At 46.0% G+C, this 22918-nt stretch overlaps 1 protein-coding gene across 2 annotated transcripts in view; it reads left to right on the forward strand.

The window, feature by feature from the left end:
* The first annotated feature begins 6531 nt into the window (after positions 1–6531).
* Positions 6532–22918, forward strand: part of TENT4A (terminal nucleotidyltransferase 4A) — a 45913-nt gene continuing 29526 nt past the window's right edge. Inside the window, exon 1 of one of the 2 annotated variants that reach the window (XM_066243460.1) lies at positions 6532–7360. In XM_066243460.1, the coding sequence (XP_066099557.1) occupies positions 6642–7360 (719 nt within the window). In that variant the 5' untranslated portion in view covers positions 6532–6641. The remainder of the gene's footprint in view (positions 7361–22918) is intronic. The other variant, XM_066243451.1, reaches the window with a different exon arrangement.

Genomic DNA, 22918 nt, shown 5'->3' on the forward strand with positions numbered 1-22918 from the left:
AGTTACCTTCTGGTGAAGGACTAAATGTGCCCACCACAATCAGATGTGCATCTTCTGACAAAAAGATTCAAAACATAATTTTGGGACTCACTGTTTATAGAGTCTCTATAGGCCATCTCCCCAGTTCTCCTACATATTCCTTCCAGTAGAATATTCCTTCCATATTCCACATGACTGAGTGAAGTTAATGCTTTATGGGGTTTAATTCATAGGATGTGCTTTGCTGAGGTCCCCACTCTTGTCATTCTGACTGGGCTGTGGTTTCAGGCAAACCCCAGGACCCTCATCTGGAAAGTAAGGAGTCAGACCTCGCGATCTGCAGGGTATCCTCTGTTTCTCAGATTAGGTGGAACAGTAATCTTGGGATCCTGTGCTGTTCGGATGTGATTACTCACCTCTGAGAAAACAGTGGACCTAGGGTTTTAGGCAATGCTCATCCCATGCACTAATCACCACAAGATAACACCAGATGCCAGGAGCCTCCAGGTGGGACATAGTGCCACCTCTGCAGTCGTATTACCAAAACAAAAAAGACCAAACACAAATTCCATCAAGACTCCAGATACAATGACAAAGATATTTACAGAGAACAGAGATAACAGGAAACAAGCTAAATGATACCACATGGAGATATAATTGCAAAACACAGACTGTGGGACAAATGAACTGTGTTCTTCATCAACAGATTTTTAAAAATGAGGGAGAAACCATAGATTAAAAGCCTTAGATAACACAAATCAATCAATTGCAATATAGAAACTATTTTTTTTTAAAAAAACAACCAATTAAAATGTTCTATTGCTTATGGATCAGATATTTAGATTATGACATTATTAATAGTTGGATGAGATAATATCAGTTATGTCTTAAAACAAGAGTGCTTAGAACTTAGAAATATATACCATATACACATGGATAAAAGGATATATTATCTGGGATTTCCTTTAAAATCATTGGAGAGGGAGAAGTGGTTGAAGATTCTTGTAAGTGCGGCCATGAGTTGATAATTATGAAAGTTGGGTAATGGGTACACAGGGATTCATTATATACCTTTTCTCTACTGTTGTATACATTTGAAACTTTCCATAATTAAATAAAAAGGAAGATAATTCACTTCACAGAAAAACTCACTCCAAAAATTTAAGTGGCACCTGAGCTTGAAAGTTCCAAAAATTTCAGCATCCACCTTTGTAGGAAACCTCTCTTTGTGAACACATTATTACTAGGGAACTGTGCAGATGGCTCTCTCTCTTCACACCCCCCCTCTCTGCCCCCAACGTTTTTTGCTTTTTAATGACCAGAGATTATCCATAGCTAAACAACCCACTGACTGTTCTAGTCTGGTTTTTATGGTACATTAGCATTTTTTTAAATTTAACTGCTATATTACAATGCTTTCTGTAGCAAATGAAAGTGTGACCCATCCAGAAAATACCTCAACTAGCAAGGAAGGTTATCACCTTGGATGCCAAAGGGTCAAGAGTGAAGCTATGGTCTGGTCTTCTTGCCATCATTTGGTGCAGCCCCCAGAGTGAGTGGTCACATCTCTTTTCAGGCCTCCAGATGACTATAGCATTGTGAGGTGTCCTATGCAGATATAAGTATGTTTGGTGGTGAAGAAAGGGGTTTCCTCTTATATGTCTCTTATATTCAGCTGAGAGACTTTCCCAGTAGTGTCCTGGCAGCTTTTCCTGAAGGTCATATCCTCCAGGATGGAGTTATGTGCTGTGCTTACTTCACCAATGGCAGGAAGAATGAGATCACCAGGAGCGACACAGACTCTGTGGTGTGGCCTCTTCCTGTATACCTGGCCACAAAGACACCTAGGCAGAATCAGGGCTCTGCCAGCGAGAACAAAGTAGGGCAGCAGAGCCAAAAAACCTGGGTAGGAAACAAATAGTATCTACCTAGAGATTGGCATTTCAGAATAGGATATTTCAGGCTCACATCTATATTTTCCAGTTTCTCATGAGACAGGACATCTCTGGTACTGTGGATGAGTCCTGTATTCCAACAGCCTGGAAAGGAGTGGCTCTGGCCCCTTTATACCGGGCAAGTGCTGTTTAGGACCCCAGTGTCCCCAACATTCTTGTGTCACATTGGGGCCCCAATTATTCCTCTCCCAATATTCCATGCCCCTTAAAATATGACTGAAACTCCTTGCATCAAGAGGTTAAAGTCAAGGTCTCATCACTTGCTTTGGCTCACAGAATGGTGAGAAACCAAAGACATGCCAATGCTGACCTTGTGCATGTAGATTTGCTTTCCTGAAATCCTGTTCACCACCCTGGGAACAAGCTGGGTCTAGCCTCCTTGATAATGATAGCCTCTGGTGCTCTAGTTGCTAGCCAGCCAATTGCCAGCCATGTGAGTGTGGCCACTTAAGACTATCTGCCTTCAGTTTACCGGCCAGTTGACTGTAGCATGTCAGTGATCTGTAAGCCAAGGTTGGTTGTATCTAATCCAAGTCAGCAGAACCATGCAGTTGATACATAAGACCTGTGAGCTATAGTAAATACTTATTTAAAGCAACTGAGTTTGGGGGTGGTTGGTTACCTAACAGTAACTTGACTAATATACACAAACCCTGATTTTTTCAGCTATTTACATTACCTATTCAGTTTTCATAAGCAGTTGAGTTTGGGATCCCTAAGTTAGAGAGAGGTTTTAAAACTTTACTGTGTTTAAGAATTGCTCCGAAAATTTACTTTAATACAGATTCCTGGGCCTCATTCTCTAAAAGCTTCAGTAAGTCAGATGAGTCAGATATGTGCATTTTAACTAACCAGCATATCTAGCTTTGGTGAACAAACCATTAAAGCCATAATGTAATTTGTCCTATTACCCCTCTTCTCATGTCAGGGGAGAGAGAGAGAGAGAGAGAGAGAGAGAGAGAGAGAGAGAGAGAGAAAGAAATGGGTTTTGGTCCAAAAGAGAAAATGCTGGGCTTATCTGTGAAACTAGGTAAGCAATAAGAAAGACTTCCTCTGCCCAGAGTCTCAGGAACTGCATTTTACTCAGTAGTGCTTGATTTACATTAAGAAATATATTGCTTCTACATAGAAAGATTTATGACCCAATACACAAACAACAAAATCTCAGATTATAAGAAGTTGACTGGTGGCTGATGAATCAAATTAAGGGGATTAACTAGAGGCAAACAATGAAGATGGAGTCTGAGGCCGTAGTAGAAAAAGCTTAAAAGCTGTCGAAAAGCAGTCAACAATGACAATCTATATAATAGATCCTGGAAGCTGGCAAGTACCTGCTTTCTTTCCCATTGGGTTGGTCAGCAGACCCGTCGTGATCTTATCAATGTTTACTGAAGACCTTCCATGAGGCAGACACAGTCCTCAAGGTAGACCACAGCACAAAAAGAGGGCAAATAAAAATTCTTCTCCTTGTGGAGCTTACATTCTAATGGGGTTAGGGGACACAGATGATGAAACAGATAAATTTGACATTAGATGATGTAGATGGGTGGAACTGTGTCCCCCTAAGAAATTTGTTTAAGTCCTAAATTTAGGTACCACTAATATGTAACCTCATTAGGTAATAGGATCTTTGCAGATGTAGTCAAATTAGGATGAAGTTAGTAGGGTGAACTGTAATCCAATGTGACTGGTATCATTATAAACAAGAGAAGAAGAGACCCAGACACAGGAAGAATTCCATGCACTGATGGAGGAGGTGGAGACTGGAATGATGCACCAGTAAGCCAAGGAATGCCAAGAATCACTCCAAAACTAGAAACTAAGAGAGTGTAGGAACAGATTCTCCCCTATGTTCCTTAGAGACAGCATGGCCCAGCCAACAGCTCAGTTTCATACTTTTAGCTCTAGAACTGTGAGAGAATTTCTGTTATTTTAAGCCACTCAATTCGTAGTATTTTGTTATGCGGCCCTAGGAAACTAATGGAGATAAATGCTAACAGAAAGTAAAGCAGAGAAGGGAGGCAGGGAGTGTTGAAGCTTAAGTTTGTAATTTAGAGTCACTTGGAAGTTCTTACCAAGACCTGTGACTGGGAGAGAGGAGCCATGTGTGTATCTGGGGGCAGAGCATCTCAAGTATGGGACAGTAAGTGCAAGGCTTTGAGGAGAAAGTGTGCCAGCTCTGCTATGGCTAGAGCAGGTTGGGTTAGGGGAAGGCCTAAAAAAGGAGGTGGAAAAAAGAGGGAGGACCTGATAATGTAAAGACTTGCACGGCATAAGGCTGAAGGAGAAAGAAAGCCACTGGAAGGTTTTGAGCACAAGAGTGACATGACCTGAATTTTTAGAGTAACACTTTTTTTTTTTTTTTTAAGTTCACTCAAAGCTGCCGAGAAAATGCCAAAAGGGGTGAGACTGGAATGTAGAAAATTAGCTAGGGTCACTATTTTAAAACAGCCTTGAAAAAGTGGTGGCTTGAAGGGGTACAGGTAGTGGAATGAAGACGGGGATGGCTGCTGGGTTTTGGCTGTTTCTTGCAGGTGGAGCCAAAACGAGGTGTTCGTTATGGAGACGGGAGCCCGGTAAGACTGCAAGGATTTTGGCCTGACTCACCAGAAACAGATTTCTAGAATAACGACTAACTTTTGTGTGATTTTCCATTGTTTATTTAATGCACATATTCTAATCCTCGTCATAATTTCCACGTGTACAATACACAAGTACTGAAAAATATACGAACCCAAATATTAATTTTTTACATTAACACCATTTGCCAAAAAGACTTAGTATGCAACGCACGATCTTCCATGTTAGCACAATTTTTGAAGTGTTAAGCTCTTAGTAATTTGTACTCATCCATGGGATAGACGAGGAAGAGCGCATTTAAAATATAACGCCGTTAAAGACTTTGCTCAAGTTATGTTTAAAAGCAATGGTGCCCCTGCGCTGCGGGAGCAAGACAAACAGCTTCAGGGTCCTGGCTCGGTTCCTAAAAGTTGCCTGCCAGGAAGTGCATTCATTGGGCTCAGACCAGGAGGGGCAGGGGTCCCTCTGGGGTGGTGTCCTGTCATGCCCTCTGGGCTTACATGGCACGTGCAGGTTTATACAACACCCTGGCGTTTGCTTTGGATTTCACAGAACGTGTGGTTAGCCTTACATTCCAAACAATACCATTGTCAAACCGGCTCACAGCATCATCTGGACACCGAGAACTCAAACAGCAGACAGCTGGACGATTCTCTAATGAAGTCCAGACAACACTGTGCCAGCTTGAATAATCAAAGGCAGGAGGCCCCAACCCAAGTACACGGCCTCTTTCCCTGATGGGCAGTACTGCCAAGTTTGCCTCCGGAAACCGCACCAGTGAGCTGACTTGGAAGTCTGAACTTCGTTTTCTGCACACAAAATCATTAAAAAAAGGAAACAGAAAGGGTAAGGTGACCCGCAGAAATTACTGCCAGGCCACCCCCGGGTCCTGCTCTGGCGCAGCGCCGCCTGGGTCACAGGGTGTGGAGACGTCTCCTCTGGACAGACGCCGGCGAGCACGTGGGAAGGCGCGGACATGAGTGGCTGTAACGCAACCAGCTGCACACAAGGAGCACTGTGAGGCATTTTTGTCTTTTCATCCGAGCAGCGGGAGCTGCGCTGCGAAGCTGGCCCGGCCCTTACGTAAGACGGCGGGTGGAGGACATGGACTGAGGTGGCGTCTGAGGCCCCCCATCCCGCAGCGTGGAAACTTCCACCCAGCAGACGAGGCGGCCTTTTGCCCCTGCGCACGCGCAGCGCGGCCCAGCGACTGACAGGACCTTCAGCCTTAGTGCGCATGTCTCCACTCCTGGGCTTGCGTTTAGCGGCGGGAATGGGACCCGCGGACGCAGCCGGGCCAAGGGCGGCGCACTAGACTCTTCACTTTCTCTCTTACTGCAGCCAAGTCTAGGCTAGAAGGACCCAAGTCTAGGCTAGAAGGACCCACGCCTCCGCCGCCACCCATTCTACCCCTCCCAGTCGCGTATCCTTCCGACCCGCTGCTCTCCCCACCCGCGCCGAGGAGCACGCCAGTGCGCAGGCGCGGTAACCAAGGCGGCGATGTCTAGTGAGCATTTGAAATTAGCAACGCATGCGCACTGGCATCCCGGCCGGGCCAGGGAGGCCGTGCTTCCTCCGCCCCCGCCCCGCCCCCGCCCCGCTCCCTCTCCGCCCCTCATTGGAGCGGAGGCGGCGGCGCCCCCTCCTTCCCCTGCGCCCTGTCGCTGCCGAGAGTGTCTTTTCGCCGCCGCCACAGGAGCACGGTGCCAGCGGCGCGAGCTTGACTGAGGGCCCGGCGCACGGCGGCGGCCCTCCCTCGGGTCCTGAGCCGCGCGGCGCCTGGGCCCGCCCCCTCGGCCCGGCTGCCCGCCCCTCTCCCATGGCCTCTCCCCGCGGCCCGTGTGGAACGCCGCCGCCGCGGCCCCCGTGTCCGCTCCACGCCGCCTGAAGGAGCCTGACAGGCCCAAGCCAAAGCGCGGCCTGCTCGGGCCGACCCAAGCAACTCCGGGACCGTAGGAACTGCCGCCGCGAGCCGGCCGGAACCGCAGCGCAGGCCCGTCCGCCCGCCCGTCTGTCCACCCGCAACCCGTCTGTCGGTCCGTGCACGGCGCGGCAGGGCTCAGGGCGCGGCGGGGGCGGGGCCGCGGCGGGGCGGGCGGGCGCGCGGGCCCGCGGGGCGGCGCGTGGATGGATCCGCGCGTGGCCTGGATCCAGCCGGAACAGAAGGGGCCGGCCAATGCCCTGTGGATGCAGATCTGGGAGACCTCGCAGGGCGTGGGCCGCGGCGGCTCTGGCTTCGCGTCCTACTTCTGCCTCAACTCGCCGGCGCTGGACACGGCGGCCGCGGCGGGGGCTGCTGGGCTGGGCGGCGGCGGCGGCGGCCTGGCCGGGCCGGTGCTGCCCGCCGCGTCTCCCCCGCCGCCCGCGCCTGGCCCTGCCACGCTGCCCCCGGCGCTGCTGACGGCGCTGGGGCCCACGGCAGAGGGTGCTCGGCGCCTGCACAAGTCGCCGTCGCTGTCGTCCTCGTCCTCGTCCTCGTCCAACGCCGAGTCGGGCACCGAGAGCCCTGGCTGCTCGTCGTCCTCCTCGAGCAGCGCCTCGCTCGGAAGGGCGGGCGGCGGCCGCGGCGGTGCCTTCTTCCACTTCGCCGACGGCCCGCCCAGCACCCCGGGCGCGGCCAACGGGCACTCCGGGCCGCGCGGCCCGGCGCCCGCCAGCTCCCCGTCGCAGCACCAGTTCCACCCCGGCCGCCGGAAACGCGAGAACAAGGCCAGCACGTACGGCCTCAACTACCTGCTGTCAGGCAGCCGCGCGGCCGCGCTGAGCGGAGGGGGCGGCCCCGGGCCCCAGGCACCGCGGCCCGGCACTCCGTGGAAGAGCCGAGCATACAGCCCAGGCATCCAGGGGTGAGTGCACGCGGGCGGCGGCGGGGATGGGGCGGGAGGAGGGATGGGCAGGGGGCCGAGGGGACAGGGAGGGGGACCCGGGCCGGGCGCGTGTGCGATCCTGCGGTGGGTGCTGCGGGCGCTCCGACATCCCCGTATGGGCTCCCGTTTTATTTCAGGAATAGATTGTTGGAGGCTAAGGTCCGATTCTGCTTTAAGGTTTTCATTTTGGAAAGTATTAATGTTCAGACTGTGGGTATTGCCTTCTTGTAATTTTATATTGCAAATCTTAAGATTCTTGACACTAAATCTTTATCACTTATTTCTGAAGAAATATTAAACTTTTTAACGAGTGGTCAGTTTCACTTGTGCAGATGTTTGCCTTTTTTGCCTGTTTAGACTGGAAAGGGGGTTGGATATTTTCCTTCTTTTTTTCCCCCACAAGACATGCTAGGGACCCTTGTGTCAAAGTAGGGTGCAGATCGGTGTGGCATTTTATTTAAGTTGCAGACGATTTAGTATTGCTAGGAACGTGAATCAAATTGTTTAAATTTTTTTCTTTTTGGCAAAGCCCTTTTAAAAGGTGATTTTTTATTTTTGTATGACACAATTAAACTAACACAGGTAAACAATTTAGAAATGACTTGTGGAGGGGTTTTATATGTTATTTTGTTTTGTGCTAAAATTAACATAAAAAGCATCAACTGCAGGTTTTTGTTTTGGTTTGTTTTTTTAAACAGCATTCAAAGAAAAACATTTGTTGCACATACTTATTTTTTGGAAGATGCCACCTTTGTTTTAAATGTTTTCACACCAGACTAGAGGGACGTAGAAGTTACAGGTAAGTTTAGTGCAGCTACAGATGGCCAGTACTGGTAAAAACAGGGTTGGATGGAGCTGTCCTAGGTGGGGCGGCTCAGGTGCGAATGTTACTTACCCATTCTCTATCCCTTCCTGTGCTTTTCTCCTCATCTAAGAATGAATATTTGTGCATAAGCTTTATTTCAGTATTTCAAGATTTAAATTATAAACTTGCCTTGCACAATTGCATGCTCATTTAAAAGGCACCTAAGCATTTCCCAGGGTATCAAAGTTGTCAAAAAGTTAGAATTCTATTAATTTCACAATTGTTAAGGTATTGGGAATACTTCTTAAAGGAACACTCTTATAGGTCTATTTATTCTCATTGGAAGTGTATTGAAAAACCAATTACTCTTACTTCAAAGCATGTTTGATACACATTAAAGCTGCATGTTTGCAACTTGTTTCACCTGGTTTGGGTTAGAAGTGTTACTTTCTTAATTTTCTGAAGCCTGAGCATGTACTTCAGACCCGAGTAGGAGCCCAGTTTTCTCTTCCTCTCCTTCAAGTTGTTACTTGTAAAACTTGCTGAAAGAGGTGGTGGGAGCAGTTTCTTGATGTATGAACATTATACCTAAGAGTTCTTTGGGGTAACTTCAGGTTTCCAAGCCTGTCATCTAACTGGAATTGGCTCTGTGTCTCGGTACTAGGAAACAGGAAGATAACGTGGTTTTCAGTGTAGAGCATTTTGAGGCTCGGGCAGCCAGGAGTCCTGCTTCTTCCCTTCACGAGCTTCTAGCAGGGGAGCACCATGCTCTTGTGCAAATCACTCGGGTTCTGGACGCTGTTTCCTCATCTGTAGGTTTATATCTAGTAAGCCTCAGTAGGTACCTTGCTGTTGCTTTTCTTAATGAATGAGCCCACTTAATGCCAGGTTCTTTGATAGGATGAGAGACTGGCGCTGGGGTTGGCATGAGAGACACAATCTCATGATCCTGACTCTGAAACCTAGTCCTCCTTTGTGAGTGCCCCTGCCTGGCACAGATGAGCTCTGTCTAGGTGTGTAGATCTCTCGTCTGTTACTCTCTCTTGTGTCTGGTGTTTCATCACTGTCCAGTTTGTGTCTCATCCTCCTCAACCTTAAGCAGACTGTTGTCACTTCTAGTGGAGATTGCTCATGTAGCTCCAGGTGATCATTTTGCTTGCACATGTGAGCCCCTCTGGGCCTTTCCCAGCACTGCCTATGGGGTGATCTGCCAGCCCGTTTGATCAAGTTCCACCCTCTTGGGACCCTGTGATGGCACTTCCTTAAGTTAAACACTAAAGCAGGGCACTGCTGCCCTGGGCACTGCCTGGGGGCCTGTTCCCCTTCTCTCCTAGGATCCATCTCATCCTGCCATCCCCTGCCTGCCTCTTAGAACTCAGTTCAGAGGCCATATGGTATAGAGTGGACACTCAAGTATCCAGGAGGTCTGCATTTTAATCCACCTATTAGGGGCCTTTGCAGTGATGCTTAATGTTAGTACTCTTTTTTTCTTCTTTTGCTGGTCCCCTTGCCTCTCCTGCTTTTGTGGGGTTTGTACCATGCCCACTACTAATGTCCGTGTATCCCTTCCTACTATCTCTGCCTACTAGCATTGCCCACCATGTGCATGGAAGGGCGGGGTGCCCTCCGCATCCTTGCTTGGTTTGCTACTCTCGATCCTTCTATCAAACTGCCCTTTCAGAGGAGACAGGGAGAGGGATTAAACCAGAGTAGCAGTTGAGCTGTGCCTATGACGAAAGAAGTAAGATGACTCTGATGATCATTAATATGGGACCCACTGGCTTTAAAGGAACTAACCTTTTGATGTCAAGATACAGTTTTATTTGGAACTTGCCCCTGGCTGATAGCTTACCCAAAGTGATAGGGAAGCCACCAAAAACACTTTCACTTGGGGTTTAGAATGGGAAAGAGCTGAAATCAGGGGATCCCCTGTCTTGGCCAATAGAAAAGGACCTTGATGAGAATTGCTCAGATTTACAGTATTGCCCCAGGACAGGCATTTTGGGAAAGACAGTGTCTGCAGTCCTCAAGAGAGGTTAAGCAGTTGTTCCCTGGTGCAGTGGGAGTTTGGGTTGCATCAACTAAACCCAATTGAGCATTTGCCTGATGGCACAATGTAGCAACCTGCATTGAAGAGTAGATGTCTGCCCTTGGAAACTTTCCCTGGTGACCTGGCTTTGTGGGTTTGCCATTTTGCTTTCATCTTTGAGTAAGATAGAAAGTAGATGAGAGGATAGGAATTAGTGCGAGAACTTTGGGAGTAATAAAGGTGAAATGCTTCTTTTGGAGATGCCTTTGGCTCTATTTCTTACTCCATCTTTTGTTGAACTCTCTCACTTTTGAGAACACTGTGGACAATGTGATATTTGCTTTCCACCTAGGCTTCTGACATAGCGATATGTACAGGTGTGTGGACAGGCTCATGGGCCTATGCATCCTGGCCTCTGGCTGCTGCCAGTTTCATGTGCCCTCACTTCCTGACTTTTCACCTTCTGACCCAGCAGTGTTTTGTTACTTTGCTCTCAGTAGCTTTAGAAACCTCATCAGTTTAAAGCAGGGGTCGGGAACCTATGGCTCGCGAGCCAGATGTGGCTCTTTTGATGGCTGCATGTGGCTCGCAGACAAATCTTTAATAAAAACAATAACATTAAAAATATAAAACATTCTCATGTATTACAATCCATTCATTTCCTACTGCTCATGTTCATGGTTGTGGGTGGCTGGAGCCAATCACAGCTGTCCTCTGGGACAACACCAAATTTTTATTGGATAATGCATAAGGTACACAGGTTGTTGTATGGCTCTCATGGAATTACATTTTAAAATATGTGGTGTTCATGGCTGTCTCAGCCAAAAAGGTTCCCGACCCCTGGTTTAAAGATAGAGTACTACATAAGTGGGTGTGGGAGTGTGGACCTCAGATACTTTGCCACATCCTTACTGGTGCCCTGTGAAGTCAGGAAGAATATAATGAAACAAGGAGAGTCCCCCAGCTCCTTGACAGACCCCTGTAGTCCTGGGCTCTGACTAGGCTTCAGTTGGGGGTTAGCCTTTCGAAGAGTGTCCTCTCAGGCATGCTGCAGTGTGCAACAGTCATATATAGTATTCTCTCTGCAGGTCCCTTCATGATGTTTAATTTTTGACACATTCTCTTCCAAAGAAAATTATGTTCTTCTTGTGAAGTTTGTGAGAAACTGGTAGATGCCATTCATAGATCGTGGTCAGCTGCACTGCTCAGGGCCCTGGGTATGGGTTCTTTCTAATTCCATGTGTGTTCTCTTTCCTTAGTTCTGAGGAAGTCAAAGCTTAGAGGAGCAGCCAGGATCCCTGCTCTCTGGGTGGCTCCAGCCTGACTTGGCACTACCAAGTAGAGCCAGTGTGACCTTCTCAGCACATCCTTGAGGGACCAAATGGGAAGGCACAGGTGAAAGCCCAGCAGGGCCCACCTCAGACTAGAGCCATCATCACTCTAGTTGCCTTTTTCTCACTTTGATCTCTTCCAAAAAACATCACGGGATGTAGGGGAAAGGTTATTGCAAGATTTGCCTCAAAACGTGGTGGTGGCTCATGTGGGCCTTGTTTTCTGAATGTTTAGTTCATCCTCTGAGACCCCAAAAGTATAAGGTAGAGGGAAACGAGAATGATTGCACTTTGCACGTGTTTATGATAGAGCTCAAACACTCCTCCCTACCTAGTAATAGCATCACTCATTCCTGCCCATTGTACCATGGCCAATCTCTCTCAAAGTGAAATAGAAAACCTAGTGCAAAAGGCTGGCTGTGATGAAATTGAAGGAAGTTTGGTCACTGATAAAGGAGACTGGACAAAGTTAGAACAGCCAATACTCAGGGAACCGGCTGCTGATGAGAAGAGAATGGTGATGGCAGAACAGACACTCCAGAAAAGGGGATTGGAATATCAAGCAGGTTCTTTGGGAAAATGGAGCTTTGAATATTTCTGCACAAAATAGCCACCTTCCTGCTGAAGCTCTAGAAATCGGAGTGGGGTAAAGTGGAGCCTGTCTTGCTGCCATAGCATTTGCTTCCTAGGAAAAAACACATGATTGTGATTTAATGCTTTTGTAAGTAATTTTTAAAGTAAATATTTTAAGTTAAATTAATTGTAATAAATTTCAAGGTAAAGTTTCAGGCCTTCTTTTGGTCACTAATATGACATTTTGGTCCTCATTTCAAATGAACTCCTATAAGTGGCTTATGGGAGGAGAGGGACCAGTTATCCCTGGAAAATGAGGACCTTCTGTGCATTAGGTGCTTACAGTTCAGGATCTGTTGTTTTGTTTTAGTTGTGAAGTAAAAGAGGGTTGTAGTAAAAAAAAAAATACCACAAAAGAGCCATGTAATATTCAAGTTCAGAAATTCAATTTTGATGATACAGCCAGAATTAGGCTGACAGGAGAGGGGTGACTGAATCATACTAACCAGATTCACAGGAGATTGTGTAAGCCACAGCATCACCTAGAAATTGCCACTGGCTAGTGTGACCCGAGAAGTCTATCTAGAAGGCTCTGGTCAGCTTGTCAGTGGTCTTGCCTCTCAGAAGTCTGCTGAGAGAGCATGGCACCTGAGGGTAGATAGTTGATCATGGTGATGGAGACAGATACTAGGACACCAGCCTCCAGTGTGAATGGGCCTTCCAAGTGAGGTGGTCAAAGGTGCATCACCCCTGACAGTTTGGGGTTTGCATTACAAATTAAATGTCTTACTCTAAGATTTCCATGCTGTGCTAGTTTTCTGTGGCTGTGCAACAAATGGCCACAAATTCAGCACCTTAAATCAACACTCATTAATTGTCCCACAGTTTGCATAGGTCAGAAGTTGGGGATGGCTGGGTTGAAGTCAAGGTTTTGGCTGCTTTATTCTTGGCTGGAGCTCAGGGTCCTTTTGCAGGCTCATTCCTGTTTTCAGGAGAATTCAGTTCCTTGCAGTCGTAGGACTGAGATCCCTCATTCCATGCTGGCTGCCACCTGCATTCCTTGGCCGGAGTCCCTCCATCTTCAAAGTGTCAACAGCTCCCTGAATTTCTCTGACCATGTCTTCGCCTCTGCTTTACATGCTCATGTTATTAGGTTAGGCCCACCCAGATACCCTCTATCTTAAAGGCCTGTCACACGAGTGATGACAATCTCATCACAGTCACAGGTTCCAGGGATTAAGGTGTAGAATTTTCTGGGGCTGCCTGACATATGCAGGTGTTCTCCTTTAGGTAGACCTCCCCTAACATGGGAAAATGGATGATGAGTAGGTGTTGGTTTTCTTTTCTAATACTTTTGCCCCTTGACTGGACTTCAGCTCATCAGGATGACTCTTACAGATTGCTAGTTTTGTCTTCTGGCTTGGTTCTCATCACTGAACTCAGGCACCCAGAGTGACCACTGCTGTGAGTGCTTTTCTGTGCCTCTCTCATGTGAACTGTTCTTAAAATATGTTATCTAAGAAATATTTTCATGAAAGCCGTGTAAAGGAGTATGAAAATTACAGTAATTGATAAGTTCTGTTCATAAGGTGTTCTGCATTGCCCAGACTAGGAAAGGTGTCATTCCTATGCTGGGAGAAAGGGTGGTTGGTGGCTCACCCAGGTCATCTCTGGAATTCAGCTCTAAGTACATAGCAGTTATCTTTGCAGACCATACCACTTATTCTGCAGCCTAGGGTTAATGGGAGTGGGGTATTTCCCAGAGTCCCTCTTCAGAACCCAGTGCTTCCTTCAACAGGAGGAGAAAGAAGACTCCCATATGGTTCTCCCATAGTCTCTTCCTGTGGAATTAATGCTGTTCTTATAAAACTGACCACTGCTTCCCTGTATCCCCTCAAGAAAGGAGGGCTGTGTCTTAGCTTACATTTTCAGAGCCAAGTACATGTTAACTGCTATCTCTGAATGTGGATGGAAGGATGGATGGAAAGATGAATAGATGGATGGATGGATGGATGATGGAAGGAAGGAAGGAAAGGAAGGAAGGAAAGAAAAAGAAGAAAGGATCTGCCAGTTTAGGTGAGCAAGTGAGGGGTGGCAAGTCTACATAGTTTAAATAAACCAAATTGTTGTTTGTCTTAGAATTTCTAAAGATTTGAGTGTCATTTCTGAAGTTATTTTAAGTGCAGAATATTTAGACCTATTGCAGTTTATCTGCCTGTCTTCCTGAAGGATGTGGTTAAAGCAGTTTTATCCCTTGCAATATTGAATACAAACCAGGAACATTAAAAAAGTTATGCTGTATTTGTAAGGTGTCCCCATTTAACTTTAATTGATTTACTTTTCTTAACTATAAAAGTAATACCTAGCATGAAAAGTTAAAAATGCTGTCCACTTAGTAAGTGTCCTGTGGTCAGTTCACACTTGTCCTGGACTTGAGAGGTGTGTTCCTCCTGCTGGCATTGAGAAGGAAGGCTGTGGGCTGAACCTGGTCATGGGTCAGGTGGGTCTCTATGCAGAGGTTTATCCATCTCCCACTGACAGGTGGACTAGATGGGAGCAGTGCTGAGGTTCTCATTGGCAAGGAACGCCTTTGATTAGTAGCAACATGCCTTTTTACTGTGGGTTTCTGCTCTTCTTAATTACCAGATCTGCTGCTTTGCAGAAACACTTAGGCTCTTTTGTGGGTTAAGATTGGAGTTAATTTCCTAAGTGATAATATGTGAGTATAGGTAGTTTGTTATCTTTCTATGTTTGAAAGAGATTTCAGACTATTGTAATGTTTCTGGCATCCTGGGGATCAGAGGGAATGGCTAGGAGGCAGGGTTTGAAAGGCAATGAAAAATCAAATTATTTATTTATTCTATTTTTTTGCTTTGAGCCCTTTGGCTGGCATTTATTTCCCAGCACTGGAAAGCATGCACGTGACCTTGATTGAGGTCACTTGGTTAGCCGGCATTGTGCACTCTCATTGACTGGATAACAGGTCTGCTTTTGGCTAGGTTCATCCTGCGTTCTGACTTCTGAGCCTCAGTCTCCCCATCAGTGAAGCAGGGCGTAGGACATCTCTCTTACAGGCTTATTAAATTTAAGAGACTTGGAAGTGCTGTGTGACTTGTCCCTTGAGGGATTAAAAAGGCTTCTGCTTTCCTTTTCTTCTCTCCTCTGAGGAAATTGAAATCCAAAGTTAGGTGTTGGTGCCAACTGGATAGAAAAAAGTCTTTTGCTTGGTTTTTGAAAATATGGACAACTTTCCCTTTCAGGTCAGAAGTTTTCTCTTGGAGAAACTGTTAAAAGACTGAAGGTAGGAGTCTAGGGAAAGCTGTGGACACAACTGGAGACCAACAGGAAGCTTTGGAAATACTTTCTCCCTTTGAATAAAGATATACTTAAAAAAAAATTTAAACAATGCGGCCCTGGCTGGGTGGGTCAGTGGATAGACTGTCATCCTATGGTCTCGGGTTCAGTCCCTGGTTGGAGAACATATAAGAAGCAACCAGTGAGTGCCCAACTAAATGGAACAACTAAGTGGAAGCAAGTTGATATGTGTGTGTGTCTCTCTCTTTCTCTCCCTCCCTCCTCCCTCCTCCCTCCCCCCTTCTTTTCTTTCTTCCCCTGTCTTTCCTCTCTCTCAAATAAGTGGAAAAATTAAGAAAAAAATTTTAAACCATGCTCAAGTAAATGTGTTTCCTGGTTTTAACTAAGACTCTTAGCTTCCCAGAGCTTGTTTAAGTGCAATCCCAAAGTATCTTACCAGGTGTATGTGCTGCAGTATGTGATTTATTTAAGAATTGTTCAGGAGTGGTTTTGCTGTTCTGTGCACATTTTCTCTTAGGTCTTTGCAGCTTCCAATATGTTCTATGTACAGTGGGCTAAACAAAAGTGAGGGACAGAGAATTTAAAGCTAGAGCAGCACTGTCCAGTGGACAGCCTGTGAAGATGGCAGAGTTCTAGTTTTATATGGCCCAGTACTGTAGCACTTGAAGTATGACCAGTGCAACCGAGGAACTGATTTTTAATTGCAGTTAATTTAAATTAAAATTTAAACAGCAATATGTTTGGACAGGGAACCGGAGTAACTTTAGACTCTTTTTTTGAAACAGTGTTTTATTCAGTAACTGTTGCCTAAATAAATTCAAGCTCAAACAAGAGCAAAAGCTGTGCTACCCAGCAAGTCACCACTAGAAAGCTCTAGAAATTGTATTCTGAATTTCTAGAATAAATCCTTTCAAAGGTCTGCTGTTTGAATAACACATGAAGCATAAAAATAGGTTCACAGCAGAATACAACCAGGCACAACTTTTACATTTTGGAGTGCTTTGTCCAAAGATGCAGGCAATAATAGGTCTTGGCACTTTTGCACTCTGGGTTAACAACATCATGTGACAGTCTCTACCTGGTTCTCAGTTCTGCAGCAGTAGCAGTTCATAGCACATGGGGCATAGCTCTGTCCAATTGTCCTCAGTTCTCTGAGCAGGCTCATGAAATGAGTACTGTTACTCCTATCTTCAGACAGAAAACCAAAGCCTATACAGGCTAATGTGATTTCCCAAAAGATGCTGCACTTGTAAATGTCAGTCCATCTGACATCGGGGAGTTCCAAGCAGTATTAAATGGAGACATCCCCAAGATGTGGGGATAGAAGCTAGCAACTAATGCGTCCTGCAAACCTGGTTTAAAGTGTCTGTAGAGACCAGATTTGAGGGGGATAGGGACTACCTACCTCCTTTTGTAAGGACTCTGGCCATCACGTGAAGAATGAAGATGGGGGAGCATAAGAGGATTCCAGCAACAGGAAGCCACTCCTGCACTGCCTGCTTTCTGAGGCATTCCAAAATGGGTCTGGAGGGAAGTTGGGGTGGAGGGAGCAGGACTCTTACCATCTGGATTATTCTTGGAAATTGCATTATACCAAAAAAGGAGCATTTGCTGAGTTGCTGCTTTATCTGAAGACAATCTAAAGACCAAAAGCAGGGCCAGTGAGCTTTTGCCGACTACCTCATTGGTGTCAGATGCTGCATTGGTGCAGAACCTGCTTTCTCCACATTCTTTTTCACAGCATCTCATTTTAACACGTTGTTGAATGCTCACAAGTTAACTTGTGTATGCACTAGCATTAGCTATTTCAATTTTTGAAACTCAGGGTAATATAGGATTATTGAATTTGTGACTCTTCACCCTGAAGGTCAAAGTTCAAATAAGAGCACACCATTCTATATTCTCATGCGGACTCCTTTCCTTCCCACTCCTCCAGGCGTGAGACCGCAAAATCGAAGGTATGGTAAACAAAAACAATCACAGTGTTGAGCCATCTAAACTTGGACTGTCTTCTAACTGCTTGCAGTTTAAACTTATATATCAAGGATATTGTAAAATCTTTCTTTGTCGTGTTCAATCCAACTAGAACGTGTAAAGCAGGCTTCCCCAAACTACGGCCCGTGGGCCACACGTGGCCCCCTGAGGCCATTTATCCGGTCCCCCACCACACTTCCAGAAGGGGCACCTCTTTCATTGGTGGTCAGTGAGAGGAGCACTGTATGTGGCGGCCCTCCAATGGTCTGAGGGACAGTGAACTGGTCCCCTGTGTAAAAAGTTTGGGGACCCCTGGTGTAAAGTGTGTGTTTCAAAAGGAAAGTGCAGTGAAACCAGATATATTTACAAAACATGTTGCATACTATTACATGTAGGTGATTGCTATGCAGTATACCACACCAAAAAAAACACACTAAAATATATAATATGTATAAAATATAATATATAGCAGATATGTACAAAGTTATTTAAATTTATTATGTATAAATAAAATATACTGAAGTTTATTTTTAGATTGTTTCACTTTCATACTCAATTACGAAAAAATAGCCGGTGACGTGAGATAACTTCTGCGTAAAATTGCCGGTCAACAGTGTGTTACAAATTAAGCCTCAGTAGATTTAAGCATCAAAGAACTGGGCTGAGAGGAATGGAGGTCTTGATGAGAAAGCTTATGGACTCTACCACTGCCTCCCCAGGGAGGAAATTGGTGCATTTGAATTTAAGAGCAAGAAATAAGAACCTGATGAATGGCAAAGTTAGAAGCCATTGTGCAGTGTGTTAAAGAGTATTTTGGTTATGGTAATATTTAAATTTAAGCAAACAGATTTTTAAGAATTGAAGGACAACTCTGAAATGATGGTTAGCCTGGGAAATGTAGAGAAATACAGAGTATTGTTAGAAGTTATGGGAAAAAAGCAGAAGGTGAATCTGACTAAACAGTTTGTGGCTTTATCAAGGACCGACTCACAAGAGACTGATGTACAAACCTGAGTACAGGCATGAAGGATAAAAATAAGAATATAGAAGCAAGACCAAATTCCAAAGAATAGGAACTTTGAAAATTGTCACAGGATAAGGCCTGGAATGAACTATAGCTTGCAAAACTGCTAGGAGTAAAAATGGCCTTTTTGGATGGTTTTAGAGTAAGACCAGAGTAAGTAAAAGGTCTGCAGATGAGGAAGAAGACTCACTGTACTCAGAGCCTTCCTTTGCTTGTGGGTGCTTCAACTTTTTCTTTGCTCCAAATAAGTAAGTGGTCTTCAGCACTGGTCACAGTAATAATCATCACTGGCTCTACTGAGCCCTCACTACTATGGGTGGCATCTGCTGCAACCCTTCTAGGACAGGGAGAAGCTCTTGTCCTTTCACTTAGCAGAAGATGAAGTGAAGGCCTGTCCAGACACACATGCCTGGTATGTGGAGAGCCCGTGTTAGAGCACAGGTGGTCTCATCCACAGCCCATCTTTTTGACCACTGGACCTGTAGAGCAAAAAGGGACTTTTCCAAAGAGGTACAATAGCAGGAAGGAAACAATTACATTGATTTCTAGTTCTCTAAGCTGGTCTATGGATGGACACATGGATTGATCAATAGAAATACTTCCATTACAATTCATGTTCTTTTTAAATACCGTTTAGACTAAGAACATAAAAAAGATGATGAAAACAGTTAAGTCTAGATAGATACAAAAAAAACCAAACAATACAGTGGTTTCCTTGCTGTTGTGTAGGATTGAGATGTTAGCCCTTGCTATGGACTGAATTGTATCCCCCCAAATTCATATGTTGAAGCCCCAAACCCCCTTGTAATGGGCCTTTGGGAGATGATTAGGTTTAGATGAGGTCATGGGGGCGGGGCCTCATCATGGGCTTAGTGTCCCTATAAGGAGAGACCCGAGAGCTCACTAATACTGTCTTTCCACATGTGAGGACACAGCAAGAAGGCAGTTGTCCGCAAGCCACAAGAGGCCCTCACTATAACCTGACCCTGATCTTGGACTGCTAACTTCCAGAACTGTGAGAAATAAGTGTCTTTTTTATTTTTCTGAAGTGAGAAGGGGGGGCAGACAGACTCCCACATGTGCCTCTCCAGGATCCACCTGGCGTGCCCACTAGGGGGCAATGCTCTGCCCATCTGGAGCGTTGCTCCACTGCAATTGGAGCCATTCTAGTACCTGAAGCAGAGGCCATGGAGCCATCCTCAGTGTCTGTGCCAGCTTTTCTCCAATGAAGCCTTGGCTGCGAGAGGGGAAGAGAGAGATAGAGAGAAAGGAGAGGGGGAAGGCTGGAGAAGCATGTGGGCGCTTCTCCTGTGTGCCCTGGCCAGGAATTGAACCTGGGACTTCCACAGGCCGGGCTGATGCTCTACCACTGAGCCAACAGGCCAGGGCCTAAATGTCTTTTGTTTAAGCTGCCCAGTCTGTGGTATCCTATTATAGCAGCCCAATCGGACTACAGCCCTTTTATATATCTTCTCACCTTGTGATTTGCATTATCTTGTATGTCACCATGAGTTAAGCATTTGTATTTTGTTCTGTAATTATAATCACTATGATTATAATTCTAAGTACTTTGTCTAGACTCATTAAATCCTCATGACAATATCATGTGGGGGATACCATCGGCATTTTCATGTTTCACAGGAGGAAAAGGAGGCACAGAGCAGCTGAGGATCCTGCAAGTCTTATAACTGGAAAGCAGCAGGCTGACCTGGCCCCAGGCAGTCTGGGTTCTGACTGATTCTGCAATCCTGCCTCAGCACAGGAAACCAGAGTTTGCAATCGACGAGTCTTGGTTTTTTGTTTATATAAACTTCATGCTCCCTACCAGGACTTTTAGTGGGACTCCTTTAGATCTCGAAGTTCTTTGTGTGGTCCCCGTTCCTGGTGGGCTTCATTGAGGGTATATCTTGCTTGGCAGGGCTCACCAGGTGCTGGGCTGTCTTTGTTGCCTTCGTGTGCTATATCTGTTTGCAGGCTCTTGCAAGGTTGTTACCTCCCTTACACTCGGCAGACAGTCCTCTGGCTCTGAACCTGCACCTGCTTCACTTTGACCAGGTGCTGAGGTCCTTACACTGAGACCCTCTGAGCTGCCTGAGGCACAGGCAGCCATCTGGCTCCAGCCCTTTCACTTATCAGTATCTTTCTGTTGTATGTGTTGATTGGCCAACTTTCTAAAGAGGAACTAACTGGTGCCGTATTTTTTAAGCTTGCTGTGTGCTTGAGTATCAGGCTTCTCTGTCTCAGAGCCTCTCTCTGTCCTGTTGTCTCTGGTTTTGAATGTTGTGGAGAAGTCTGAAGCAAGTCTGGTTCCCCATTGGGAATGCCCCATGTGTACACATCCACAGACATATGGAACTGGACATGGTCAGGCTCTACCAAGTGCTTTTCAGTCCAGGTAATGCGGAAGGTGATGATCAGGTCCTTCATCAGGTGTGTTCCATGCTGGGTTTTCCTGCTCTGTGGGGCTTTGGGACCACTTGTCATATCAGGACAGCAGCACCGGCACTGCTAAGAGGCTGTGAAAGTCCGGTGTTGCTAAAATGGTCAAGGCCAGGCAAGTAGCTGGTAGGGAAGAAGCAGCTTAATGTGGTGGAGGTAGAGTGAGACTTCTTAGATCCCAGAAGTCTGCAAGAAGTAGGTAGGGAGGCTCCAGGGAGTGCTTTGAGCAGCAGAGAGATGTGTGCTATAGAGGTACTGTCCTGCTCTAACCTCTGAGCCATCTGTAAACGGTCAGTAATGCTGGTTATCGGGCTCACACTCGTGAAGTGTGTCAAGCTGTGCCTAGACAGAGTAAGCAGGTGGTAAATCCCAGCTAATAATAGGAATATTGATATGATAGTATCACTATTGAATTTTAGGTTTGCTTCTAAGTCTGAATGCAGCCTCACAATTCTGCTCAGCTCAGCCATCTGGCAGCAGTGCCTTTAATGAGAGCTGGCACAGGAAAGCCTGTTCGTTGTACTTGGTGTGGCACGGCCAGAGAGGTATGGTATTGGAGAGAATCCCTCACCCACACCCTCACTCACACATGTCTTCTTTGGGTTTGGTCTTCCACATCTGCAGAGGTGTTTTTTTGGATTGTGGGATAGCTTATTCAGGAGCCCTGTCATTTTTGGGTGGGAGTATGTGCTTCACTGATGGATAGCTTCCTGCACTAGTGACTGAGGGTGGCACTAGAACCAGAATTTTAGCTTGGAAGGGGCCTGTTAACCTCCTGGCCCAAGAGCTGAACAGTCACAGGAGTAGTTCCTGGGACTTCCAAGACACCGGGCATTGCTCACTGTGGGCTGTGACAGAGCCAGAATGGAAAGCCCTCTCTGGTTTGTTTGGCTATACTCGAAAGACTGAAGGAGGCCAGATTCTTAAAGAAGACTTAAGATAAGCAGGAACACAGATGTGTGTCTGCAAGGAGCAGTGAGAGCTGAAGGGCAGACTGAGAGCAGGTCGATGGGAGCCCTGGCCTGACAGCTGTACCACTACAACATACAAGAAGACTCTAGAAACAGAGGAGGTCTCTAGTTTGCAGTTTTAGTTAATTTCCTTCCACTTTTGAGCTTAGACTGAAAGGAAATAACCTTTGAAGACCTGATGCTAGGTTTTCTAAGTAATTGGAGCAGATATTGTCTTATAATATAATTAAAAATAAAGATATTTAATTAGCTCATTAACTGTATTAATAAACAGGTACTTTAAAGAGGCTGGCCCACCCCTCACAATAGAAGTTATTCAGCGATACAGTCCCTCGTGGATGCTTACACTTGCCATTTGCTTAACAGCCCACTCTTTCTAATTAGTGAAGAGAGTGCTAACTCAGACCCTGTCTATGCAGTGGAGTGGACTCTGCATCTGTCCTCTTGTGCGTCGACAGTGTTTTAAAATCTATAAAACTTCAGCAGGTAACTTCAGATATTTTAACTAAGTCATGTTTTGGCAAAAAAAGCATACAATTTGTGGTCATGAGGGGAGGGAGCTCCAGTTTCTGAGAAATCACTGGAAAAACCTTTTGAAGTTTTTAAGACGACTTGGAGAGTCAGTAACAGTTGAAGGCGGTTTCTAGTACAGTACTTTGTCTTGCATTTTATGTCATAATGGAAAAGCCTGGTTTTCCTCAAGCTTTGGAATTGGCCAGGTTAATGCAGGATGTTAAAGGTAAACTGCCACACCTGGTTAACAGGATGACACATGGCTAACAGTGGGGACAGGGACTGTAGGGACCAGTGTTGAGAGTTCTAAGTTCAGTGAGGTGGGAAAGTTGGATGTGTTAACACAGAGCACAGCTCCTATTTAGTGGATTCAGGTGCTGAAATTTCTTGTAAGCACACCAAAGGAGGTATCTTCATTCATCTGGCTTCTCTCTTTCCTCAAAAAAACGATGAATAAATTCTGAACTTTGGCCATGGCTTTGCTCAGAAGTAGCCACAGGACTTACAGCCAAGGAGAGCGGGCCAGCCCACCTGTGCCTCTCCCTCCCAGAGCAGACCAGCAT

The sequence above is a fragment of the Saccopteryx bilineata genome, chromosome 1 (assembly GCF_036850765.1).
Source record: "Saccopteryx bilineata isolate mSacBil1 chromosome 1, mSacBil1_pri_phased_curated, whole genome shotgun sequence".
Taxonomy (NCBI): domain Eukaryota; kingdom Metazoa; phylum Chordata; class Mammalia; order Chiroptera; family Emballonuridae; genus Saccopteryx; species Saccopteryx bilineata.